Here is a 12,642-nt window from a genome sequence, read left to right on the forward strand (position 1 = left end):
ACTCCTTCAGTCCTGGCAAAAAGAAAACCCCCCAAAACCAATAGACTATTTTATCTTATTTTATTTTTGTTTTGAGGCCACACTCAGAGGTGCTCAGGGCTTACTCTGGGCTCTGCGCTCAGGAATTACTCCCGGAGGATTCGGGGCCACAGGGGATGCCAAAGATCAAACTCGGTAGGCTATGTGCAAGGCAAGTAGCCTACTACCTGTACTACTGCTCTGGCCCCTGTTATTATCTTTTGCTATTCAGACATTGCAATTTACAAAGTTGTTAATAGTAGCATCAGGCATACAATGCTTCAATCCCAACTCCACCATTAGTGAAAGCTTTCTTCTACCAAACCTGTTTCCTTAGCACACTTTACATTTATTTATTTATTTATTTATTTATTTATTTATTTATTTATTTATTTATTGACTCACTGTGAGCTACGGTTACAAAACTTTCATGTTTGAGTTTGTCATACAATGATCGAATGCCCATCTCTCCACCAGTGTACAATTTCCACCACCAATGTCCCCAGTATTCTCCCCCCCACCCCGTCCCACCCTTCCCTTACGTTGAATTATTTTAAAGTTTAATTTTCATAATTTGGGTCCCTTGCTTATAGCAGGTTTGGCTTGATGGTTTAGATCTGTCCCTCACCTCTATACCTCAGATGAGCCCATTGTTCCTTGCCCCAGACCCACCTTTTTTTGTTTTCCCCTCCACTTCTCTCTTTCCTTGGTACTTTTCATTTCTATAATCTAGGGCCAAGTGCTTGCTCACCTTTGATAACTTCTATTTTCTAGTCATGTTATTAAAATTTCCTCAGATTACTCAGAATACTGGATGTTTGTCCTTGTCCTTCTGACTTCACTTAACATGAGATTGTACAGTTCCATCTACCGCCACCAATTTTCTGGAGGGAGGGACTAGACCTGGCAGTGCTCAGGGCTTACTCCTGGCTCTGCACTTATGGATCATCCTGTGGGGCTCAGGAGACCATCATACAGTGTGCTGAGGACTAAAACTGAGTCAGCCATGTGCAAGGCAAGTGCCTTACCCACTACACTATCACTCTGGTCCCCAGCTTATAATTTTGCATCCTGAAGAAATGCATTCCTGCATTTCTGGAAGTACCATACAAATTATAAAATAAAAATCCACCTGGGGAAATGTTATAGCTTATTCTATAGTAACATGTTTTCTTTTGGTGAAATAAAATCTTATCTGGATTAAAGTATGCTATACTTAGTACCATTGACATTTAAATTATTATCATGACTATCTGGCATGGATATATAATTTTTCCCTTATTTTGCCTCTTCCTTTAGACTTTAAACTTGATTGGGCTCTAGAAAATTATGAAATGTTGTGTATTCCAGATACTTTCTACCCAAGAATCTAATCTGTGTTGGACCAAGGTGGCCAGCAAGTAGACCTACTGATACATTCACGATGCAAGGGCTTCAAGTGACTTGTAGTCTGTTAGGAGATCTCGCTTTTCCTCAGTGACTATACTGATGCCTACGGCTATGTTGGATAGTGAATTTGAGTTCCCCTTTTTTCATAAATAGCTAGTTTTGAGTAGTGTGGGGTTGGGATAGGTTCTGGGCCTGTGCAGACATGTCTTAGAGAAAGAGGCCCGAAGCCAGATTTCTCTCTTTCCTGATTTTTATCAAGCTCCAGGCAAGGAAGTGGCTGTAATAGATATATTCTATTAAAGCAAGGACATTTAGAGACAGACCACAGATCAACTTCAAATCATGTCAAATATCCGCATGAAAAAAATGTCACTGGAATAAGAGTGATATGGTCATTTAAGTCTTCTAGGAGTTGTTCGCTTTCTGTTCAGGCGATTGTAGAGGTGTTCAAAAGTGACTGATCACAGTCAGATTGCTTTCCATGAATAGTAATGCTGAAGGATTCTTGTAATATCTCTGGTATAAGTTACTTTACTGTCTCTAGGTTTACAGAGGCAGTATTTCTTACACATAGTTCTGTGCCTTTTATTATTCACATATCTGCTATATTATTCTACCAGCATTCTCTCCACAAACAGCTTTATTTTCCAGACTCTTTTTTTTCTCTACATAGAATTTTTATTATCATCATTGCTGAGGGTTTGTCTGCAGAAACTGCTAAATGGGGGGGGGGGGCGCGGGGAGTGTAAGTGGGGCATGAGGCAGGCCCCAGCGAACATTGCAGGGGGTAGGGGAGTGCATCAAATGTTGGGGAGTTTCTAGAAGCCTCTGTCCTTCTGTGTACTTTGATAATATAACTGGCATAAAACTGTTAGCAAACAACATAGCAACAATGATTCCAATGTTGAGGAGGCCCAGGATCAGGCACTGATGCTCAGCCACTCGGCAGCGGACACATAGCTCTGGGACGCAACCAAGCTGCCCACCATCACCATTTTCCTGTTTCTAGGCTTTACTGAGTAGGTGAAAGCCATGAAGCCAAGACAGCTAAAATTCATAGAAGACATTGAACAAGGACCAGATGATGCGGTTGGCCACCCAGGTCTCAGGCTGGATGCTGACCATGGTGAAGGTCACAGGTGCTAAGCTCTGCTCTCCCACCTCACTTTTTTCCCTGAGCATGGCATAATTTTGGATAATATTTACAGGACATGTAGCACTGTTGCACTGTTGATCCGTTGTTCATCGATTTTGCTCGAGTGGGAACCAGTAACGTTTCCATTGTGAGACTTGTTATTTTTTTTTTTTGGCATATTGAATATGCCACAGGTAGCTTGCTAGGCTCTGCCTGTGGGAGAAATACTCTTAACTCTCTGTAGCTTGCCGGGCTCTCCAAGAGGGACAGAGGAATCAAATTCGGTCAGTCGCGTGCAAGGCACATGCCCTACTCACTGCGCTTTTGCTCCAGTCCAACAGAACATGTAATACATTAAAAACACATAACAAAGGCAAAAACCCCAGAATACTTATGAATGCATTCAATGCTTAGACATTATATGCACAACTAGTATATTTAAAAACCAGATTTTTTGGTTTTTGCTTTTTTTTGGGTCACACCTGGTGATGCACAGGGGTCACTCCTGGCTCTGCATTCAGGAATTACCCTTGGCGGTGCTCAGGGGACCATATGGGATGCTGGGAATTGAACCCGGGTTGGCCGCGTGCAAGGCAAACGCCCTACCCGCTGTGTTATCACTCCAGCTCCCAGATTTTATTTAAAATATATCCTAAATGCCAACATCAACTAAAGACTCCACATCATCTCATGGAAAATACCATTATTTGGTTTTACAAATATTAATCACTATGTGTAGGGAAGTTCTAAAAGGTAGTAGAGGGATATATAAATTGTATGTGTGTATATATATATATATATGTATATATATATATACATATATGAACTACAGTGGAGGGATAACTCAAGGGGTAGTATGCTGCTTTGCCTGCCAGAGGCCTGATTTTGATCCCGGCACTATATGGTCTCCTTGGAGAACTTCTGTTCAAAGATATCCATTGCTCCAAACACTGACTTGAGAGTAGCTTCCTGAGCATTGCCTGGTGTGCCCCACACCAAATACAAACTGCTATCAGGAAAAAAAATTAATTGGCAAATGTTAAAATGGTGGGTACATATTTTAGTTATCCCATAAAGACCCTTTTGAATATAGAGAATCCTTAAATATAGTCTTTCTACTTTCGAAGACAGAGAGACCTTAGTTTGCTGAATTTCCCAACATACATATTGTGTTTTATTTAAATATGGAATTGAGCATATTTGAAACTGGATGTTGAGTAGAGTTTCTATTAAGTTATACAATGAGTTAGAGACTATATTCTGAAAATCATGGAAATTTGTCCTTGCAAATGTAGTTTTTAATTTCTACTCTTACTAAACCTTTCCTTCTCTAGCAAGAAAAATCTGTTAAGCTAAGAATACATAAAGTCCTATTCCAGCTGACTGATTTAAAATTTAACAGTCAGTCAGTCAGTCAACTGCCCTATGGCAGCCAATTCAAAACAACAAACTGATGCTGTGAAACAGGCATTGTGTTAGCCACTAACCACATTTTTAGGAGTCAAATAACTTGCAGAGTATTCTAGGCACTTTTAAAAAATAATTAGCAAGATGAATGGAAATAGCTGAGGGACAGGGAGTAGTTAAGCTGAAACAGTGGCTTCATTATTATTACAGTCAATGCTATAACCAAAAGCATAAATATATTTGACACTTTTTTCCAAACCTGAGCAGGCTTACAAATCCAACCCAAAGTATAACTAGAAGTGAATAAAGACAAATGAACTTCAAATGGATTTTGGACATAACTTTTATTTAAGCATGGGCTTTTTAGCTTGGCTCTCCCCAGAGTGCAAGGTCTTACGTTAATAAGAGTCCAGGGCTAAAGGGCCATTTTAATGTTGCTGGTGTTGGTACAACTTCATCAGAAGATATGAATATGACCCCACTGGAAAAACAATCCACGAAGAGAACACAATGAAAACATCCACTGTTTTACAAGTCACTCTGTTACCACAGACACAAAATGGAAGTTACTGTTAGTAAATCAGCCACAGAACACAACTCCTTTGTGGGAGATAGGGTCTTCATCCACAAGTTTTAAGTAGAAAATATTTTAAGGTCAAGCATTTTTCTTATCCACAAAACAACGCTAAACCAACATACGTTTTTAAGGAGTATATTAAAGGAGATACAATATTTTTACAACTATCTTCTTGAGTAGGTATTTCCATGAAGTTTCTGTAGAATATAAGTAGCCTGAAATTCAGCAGCAAAATATTGCAACATAACAAGTAAATACAGTGTCAATGTGTTATATTGTAGAAGAGAATACATAAAGGACAAACAATGATAATTTAATCATATAAAACATGATACACAGCTGAAATACAGTCCACTTAAATAGCTTTGTGACCAAGTATGTTAAATACTGCACTAAATGCCAGTTTAAACATAAATAGCTTAAATTTTTGTGCGTAAACTTTTTTGTTAAACTATTTCTTATTTTCAATACTGCCACTGTAACTGATATTACAACAGATCACAATCTTCACAGACACATCAACATGGAGACATTTGCTTATGAGAAAATAAGTCACTTGTCATTAGTTCACAGTGTGGGAAAGTGGCGTACACTTGGTCTTGAGAAGGGCTTTCAGTGATTTACCGAGTTCCTTCGGAGGCATTTCCTGATATTAGATGCAGTGTGAGATTGGAATGAATGGAAAGCAACAAATCACATGTTGGAAGGAAAATAAACTTTTGGACTCTTCATGGGAATCGTCTAAGTGACCTTCGTCTTCTGTTGTAGAAGTGCCTCAGCCCATGCTGTCGTGAAAAATTCATCATGTAATTTTGTTTGCGAGTGCTGTGAAGGTGAAAAAGGAAAGAGGCAGGGAGGGAAAGGAGAAAAAGCGCGTAAGTTGCATCACTGCAAAAACACAACATCCTCAAGATCCTAAATCACCTTGAGATTTGAAAATGTCTGGGATTAAGCTGCATGATCTTCCTGGGCTAGAACAACTAAGGTTGTTACTGTATAACAACTAAGGTTGTTACTGTATTCACTGTCTTGAGCAAAATTCCCTTCTCATAACCTGTTTCAAATCAGTAAAGACAGTCGGTTCTCATGTTTCACAGCAAACATGGTCTGAAGTGTTTTGGGATTTTAATTTTACTTCTCAAACTTTCCTGAAAAAAAAAACCTGCTTTAATCAATTTCACTGGAGGGAAAACATACTACAGCTTTCATGAAATGCATCTTTTGACAAGGAGGAAAAATTCCTTTGGCAAACATTCTCATTTAGAGCTTAAAAAGAAACCTGGGGCTGGAGTGATAGCACAGCGGGTAGGGCGTTTGCCTTGCACGCGGCCGACCCGGGTTCAAATCCCAGCATTCCATATGGTCCCCTGAGCACCGCCAGGGGTGATTCCTGAGTGCATGAGCCAGGAGTGACCCCTGAGCATCGCCGGGTGTGACCCAAAAAGCAAAAAAAAAAAAAAGAAACCAAAGAGAAACAAACTTGCTAAGTGAATTGGCTTGATCTTCTTATTTTCATAGGATCTTGGGGCAGTATAAAGCGAGGTTTTGTTCAGAATGCTGGATTTGAATGCAAAATTGTGTGCTTATATGTATTTCCCCATATATGTATACATACACTCATGAACATATGTGTGAAATCAGTGCAAAATGATGATAATGGACTCAATGGACACAATTCTGGTACCTGCTAAAGTTTCAGTCTGGAAAATGTACTAAAGAAGGCTCATTATAGCACCACTGCAAAGAATCATGCACTGCTTTGAGTGACGACATATGGCATAAAAAATGTGTTTTTTTTAAAGTGTGAGTTTATCAATACTTTCCAAATTCACTGAGTCTCTTGTAATAAAATGCATCTGGAGTGGAGTAATGTCATGTAATGTGATTCCATCAGGAAGGTCAATATGCCAGGAACTTGAGTTAGGCTAAAGAGGAGAGAAAGTGTCCTACTGCACTGAGCAGTGTATTCTCCTGAGTTATCAATGATCAATGTACCAGAGGAGGTGTAAATTTATCCATGATTTATGTGCACTTGTAGGTACTAATTACTGCCTAGGCAAAGTTCATTTATAGTCCCCTCCCCACCAAAAGAAGACAGGACAAATGACCCAATGTGTTATACTTCTCAAGTGCTGGGCGACTACTGTTCTCTTACAAAATATCAGAACGGGCACTGGTGTCTTCCTGCTAGCACTTAGGTTACCTTGTGGCCCAGTCCTGGAGCGGCTAGAGTGGGATCCTAACTAGGACCCTCACTTATTCCCCTTACACCACTGAGAGGAAACTGTGAAATACAGAGTCACTGAACATATAGTTATACTTATGTGTGTGTGGTGTGGCTCTTCTCATACATACATGCAGTCAATTTTGCATGTTAATCTCAGTATACTTTCCTCAAGCACTGGATTTACCTTTCTAAAACAAACCATATATGTATATACACATATATACACACATATATCTATATATATGACTGGAGTGATAACACAGTGCGTAAGGCATTTCCTTGCACACAGCTGACCCGGGTTTGATTTCCTCCGTCCCTCTTGGAGAGCCTGGCAAGCTACGCAGAGTATCCCGCCAACAAGGCAGAGCCTGGCAAGCTACCCGAGGTGTATTCGATATGCCAAAAACAGTAACAACAAGTCTCACAATGGAGATGTTACTGGTGCCCTCTCACACAAATTGATGAACAATGGGACGACAGTGCTATACAGTGCTAAAACAAACCACCCTATTTTTGCTGATGAAAAAAGTTGCTTAGTCAACTTGACTATACACTTTAGTTCTCTATCCAGTTAATACTGTTTCCTTTTCCAAGATTGTTCTTCTATTACATCCTATAGAGATCATTCAAACTCACCTGGAGCCTCTTCTAGCTGCCTCATTTACCTGCATCCCAGGCCAATCTCCAACATCAATTCCTAAATTTCACCTATTTTTCAAGGATCATAGTTTCATTATTGCTTATACCCTCCTGAAAGCAATTTTCTGTCTCCTACTGTGAAATCTCATGTTGTTCATTTTCTGCTTTGATTAATTGTGTTCCCATCTTGGCTCCCCATGATCCAGCTTCTACTGGTGGGTCCTCCTGTCTTCCAAGTCCCCCCATCCCAATCCCCAAACCATAGTACTGGACCTCTTGCCTTACTCAGGGGGGTCAAGGCATGTTTGCTGAACTGTTGGTGACTTACTGATTGGATTCCTGTTGTAAATCATTACTCTTTAACTATAAGGAATAATTGCAAAGTTAAAGCAATGAAAGTTTTTTTTAAACATGAAGATATAAATACTCAGTTAAATAATGCAATTTTACATGCCAATAAAGGAAAAATGCTCAGAGCACTCTTAGTTATCTTAATACAACCACAACAGACATAACATGACCTCAAGAAACAGGAGCACAAAAGACCATTTTATTAAAAAAAATTGACATGCTTGTTTGATGTTTTAAAGCAGCTTCTCCATGTAATTATCAAAGGATTCAAGTTCTCCTTCTTTATATATGAGATAATTCAATATTAGTGAGGTGCAGGTCATTATTGTCTTCAAAGTAAGTTCAGCATGGAAGTTGCATGGAAATTATTAGGTATGTGATTCATTAGGTATATTTAATTTAAAATAAATTTATGTCATCAATAGCATATCTTGGGATCCATGAGTATGCTGATATGTACACATAGCAGTTTGATCCCTAATGTTCATGTAATCACACTAATCATGGCAATATTTTCCAAGTATTCTTGAAACTTGTGGTTATTCGGCATGTGAAACATGAATATCTCTACAGTCCATTTTGGTTGGACTTTAATGAGGCTGATTTTCCCAGTTCACAAACTCTACAGTTAAGTACAGTGGGAATCTATGCCAAAATACTACCAGCCTCCAGGGTTCTATAATAAACTGATATAGTTATTAGTTATTGCAGCTTCCTCAAAATGTCTAATTTATAAAAATGGGCATTAGGAGAATTTTAAACAAGTTCAAAGATCTTATGTCTACTGGTTTTTATGGAAAGGTCTGTGGACTTATTACTTGTTTTTGATAAACAGAGATGGATATCTTTAGATAACTTTATTATTACAAAAATAGTAGGTTAGTACAATTTAAAAACTTATTTATAACCTTATTACTAGAATAATAATGTGTGAAGTAGAATTTTGAAGACTTATCTAATTCACTGAAATTACAGGAGAAAGTAATTTTTATTGATAATATGAATGAAAGTAGATAATTCCAGGGCACATGAACCATATTATTTGCCATAGCAATTTGTTTTATCTTTGGATAAAATTAAGCTTATTTTTGGGTCCCAAGCAATAGTATAGCAGATAAGGTGCTTGTCTTGCACTTGGCTTACCCAGTATTGGTCTCTAGCATCCCATATGGTCCCCTGGGCCTGCCAGGGGTAATTTCTCAGGCAGGAGTAGGCCCTGAGCACTTCAGGGTAGGTCCAAAAAAAAAAAAAACCCACCTTATTTTTATTTATTTATTTAAAAATTTGTATTTATTTATTTATTTAGCTTTTTTTTGTGCCACACCCAGAAATGCACAGGGGTTACTCTTGGCTCTGCACTCAGAAATTCCCCCGGCAGTGCTCAGGGGATCATATGGGATACTGAGAATCGAACCTGGGTCGGCCTCGTGCAAGGCAAACGCCCTACTTGCTGTGCTATTGCTCCAGACCCAAGAAAGCTTATTTTTAAAAGGATCCCTTCCTTATGAAAACAGGGAGAATGTACATTGATGGCTTTATGAAAATATTAATTTAATTTCCATTTCAGAGCACAAGCTCTTTAGATTTGAGGCCCTGGATTTGATCCCTAACACTATACTCAAAATTTCCCTTACTGGAGCCAGAGTCAGTAGGGAGCTTGCGTTTCAAATTGCCGATTTGGGTTTGATCTCTGGTATCCCATATGGTCTCCTAAGCACTGCCAGGAGTGATCCCTGAGTGCAAAGCCAGGAAGAAGTCCCAAGTGCTGATGGGTGTGACCCCCAAACATAAAATAATTATTGCTATATGAGTTTAGGGGCTAATGTAATATGAAATTATGCTATATATAGCATATATAGGAATATATATATATTTGCTATATATATATGCTCTCTCTCTCTCTCTCTCTCTATATATATATATATATATATATATTTGCCTTTGGGTCGCACCCGGCGATGTTCAGAGGTTACTCCTGGCTCTGCACTCACGAATTATTCCTGGTGGTGCTTGGGGAACCATATGGGATGTCGGGGATCAAACCTGGGTTGGCCGCATGCAAGGCAAACACTCTACCCGCTGTACAATTGCTCTGGCCCCATGAACTTATACTTCTGTTTATTTTTCTTTTCTGGGGGAGTTGAGGACACACCTGGTGATCCCAGGGTTTTGTGCTGAGGGATTACTAATGATGTTTGGAGGACCATATTGGTGTTGGGGATCCAATTGTGTGTAGTCTCCAGCAAGGCTGGGCCTTAACCCCTATACTATCTCCCCAGTCCCATACTTCTATTTCTATATAGAAAATATGAATATTTTAAGGTCTTAGAAAAACTAGAGACTATTTATTTATTTGTTTGTTTGTTTATTTATTTATTATCAACACCCAGCAGTTCTTGAAGAGCTACTCCTGGTTCTGTGTTCAGGGATTCTTCCCAGTGGTTTGTGGGAGACTATGTGTCAGGAGCAAAGTCAGGCTTCTTGCATGCAAAGCATGACCTCCGGGCCACTGAGCTCTCTCTCTCTCTCTCTCTCTCTCTTTCTCTCTCTCTCTCTCTCTCTCTCTTTCCCTCCCTCCCTCTCTGGCCTGACGGTTCTTTTGAACCGTTACTTTTCAATTATCCTAGGTCATTTACTATTATGAATAGACTGTTATTTTTTATTATTTTGTTTTGGGGGCCACAGCTGGCAGTGTTCAGGGCTTATTCCTGACTCTGTGCTCAGGGATCACTCCTGGGAGTACTTCGGGGGAATCAAGTTGTCCACACGCAAGAAAAGCATCCTACGTACTGTATTATTGGTCTGGCCCTCAATTTATTTTTATTGCATTTAAAATTCACTTTATTGGATTCCTTAAAGGGAATACCACAATTGTGACTTGACAGAAGTAATTTAAATGCACAGAAATGTAGGCGTTTTTACAGATCAGCGATACATTGTTCATCAAAGAATATGATAAACAACACTTTGTGTGAGTGAATAAGAGTATAGTAGACTATCATTTTTTTTTTTTTTAGAATTATACCAGTAAGTGTAAGATGGAAAAATCCCATTCAAACAAATCAACAAAACTCCTCTGTGGGGACGATGTTCTCCACTTTATGCCCAAGGTTGGAATTTCAAGGATGGCTACAGACAAGGAAGTTGTGGACTCAATACCTCATAAACGTGAAGATTTAATATTCTTTTCTTTACTAAGTGGGAATTAGAATAATAATTGATCAAGTGTATCTCAGAGAGCTGCATTGATTAAATGAAAAATTCTGGAACAATATGCAGCTACACAATAAATATAACCGTCTTCCTTCCTGAGTTAAAAAACTCTCCATTAGAAGACAAATGTCAATTTATATTAAAGAAGGCCAATCTTACTTAAGGGCAGGATAAAACTCAAGAGTTTTATGAGTAAGTCCACTCCCTTCTGATATATCATTTATTAAATTAGAATAGAATTGATAATTCAAGGCACCCTAAGGCATCTCTATCCTTATGGAAGACATTACATTTAATCAGAGAGACTATGTCTTTTGCAAAAACTTCTATTTTCATTAATCCCTCATAACAAATTTATAAACCCTGAGCATTTCAAGGACACCTCAGACAGAACATCGCCAGGCACAAAGGAGGGGCCTAAATCAAATTTGTTATCCAATGTGAAATATTAGTAGTTGATTGTGCCCAATGATTTTACCTAATATAATTTATTATATATGTTACTTAACATAATTGATTGTGCTAGCTATTATGTTAAATACTTTTTTATGTTAGAGATTTATGTCGGTTTCGCTGAACTCTGAGTTTACAATGTAGCGTTTTCTTTCCTTTTTTAAATTTTTTAAAAAAACTGCAATGCAGGGCATAGAACCCAGGGTGACACAAATGTACTCTCTATTAAAAATAATTTTTAAATGTTACAGTATATCTCAAAACATATGTATTTTGTTTCATAGTTTTTTAAATTACAAAGGTTTTCTATTAAACTTCTCTGTTAGCTGACACTGATGAAACGATTAGTTAACAGTTCCCAGATTTAGGAAGAGGACTTACCTTACTCTAGTGGAAAACCAATGACAGCAAATAATGAAATATAACACAAGTTAAAAAATGCCTTTCAATGCATGCAGCACTGTGATTAGTCATAAAACTCTGATCAGGTTTAGACGCAATATAGGGTTTTTCATCTCTTTTGAAAACAGAAATTAAAGAAGTTATTTCTTATTCTTCAATACCTAATATAAACATACATTTCAATTTCTATGTAATGCAACATGCAATATTTGCTCATAACCATATGTCAGGATACATGTAGCTATAGTACTACATTTGGCATAAATGTTGCATATAAAGTATAAATATTAAAAAGTAATTTAATGGCTATGATTTATTTTATTATCTTATTTTTACTTTGTTTACATTAAAGGAAATATTCCTGAATATATTAAAGAAAGACTTTTTAGAAATGCAAAGATCCTCTTCATCAGATAACATAGTTGAATTTAATAAGTGATAAATATGCTTTGCAACAAATGTAATATGCTCATCTCCATAAATCATTTGTGCCAAAAATGTGACAGTATCTCAATAATGAATAGCATGAGGGGATGATAATGATGAAATTCATATTTTTGAAATCTGATAAATGCATTTAAGACCATAGTTTGCAACATACTGCAAAAGCATTTTGGTTTTCAGCCTTAGAAAATGTGGCGATAATTCGTGTTGTAGTAAATAAATTTGCAAAGGCTCTCTTTACTGAGCATTTTGCTTTCAAGGTACACATGCAAAAATTGGCCCACTTCATTGTATGTATGACAGGTTGTGACTTAAGACACGAACACAGGAAATGTGATGTGTGAATGAAATGCATAGTTGGGTGAGGGAGATTCTTAGGATAGAAGG

At 37.9% G+C, this 12,642-nt stretch overlaps 1 protein-coding gene across 3 annotated transcripts in view; it reads right to left on the reverse strand.

Moving 5' to 3' along the window:
- Positions 1–4,274: 4,274 nt before the first annotated feature.
- The window catches only part of RELN (reelin), a 530,126-nt gene continuing 521,758 nt past the window's right edge, over positions 4,275–12,642 (reverse strand). For 2 of the 3 annotated variants that reach the window (XM_055133703.1, XM_055133707.1), the window contains 2 exons: positions 11,791–11,926; positions 4,275–5,351 (listed from right to left, as the gene is read on the reverse strand). In XM_055133703.1, coding sequence (XP_054989678.1) covers positions 11,797–11,926 — 130 coding nt within the window. In that variant the 3' untranslated portion in view covers positions 4,275–5,351; positions 11,791–11,796. The remainder of the gene's footprint in view (positions 5,352–11,790; positions 11,927–12,642) is intronic. The other variant, XM_055133712.1, reaches the window with a different exon arrangement.

This window comes from Sorex araneus, chromosome 1, assembly GCF_027595985.1.
Source record: "Sorex araneus isolate mSorAra2 chromosome 1, mSorAra2.pri, whole genome shotgun sequence".
Taxonomy (NCBI): Eukaryota; Metazoa; Chordata; class Mammalia; order Eulipotyphla; family Soricidae; genus Sorex; species Sorex araneus.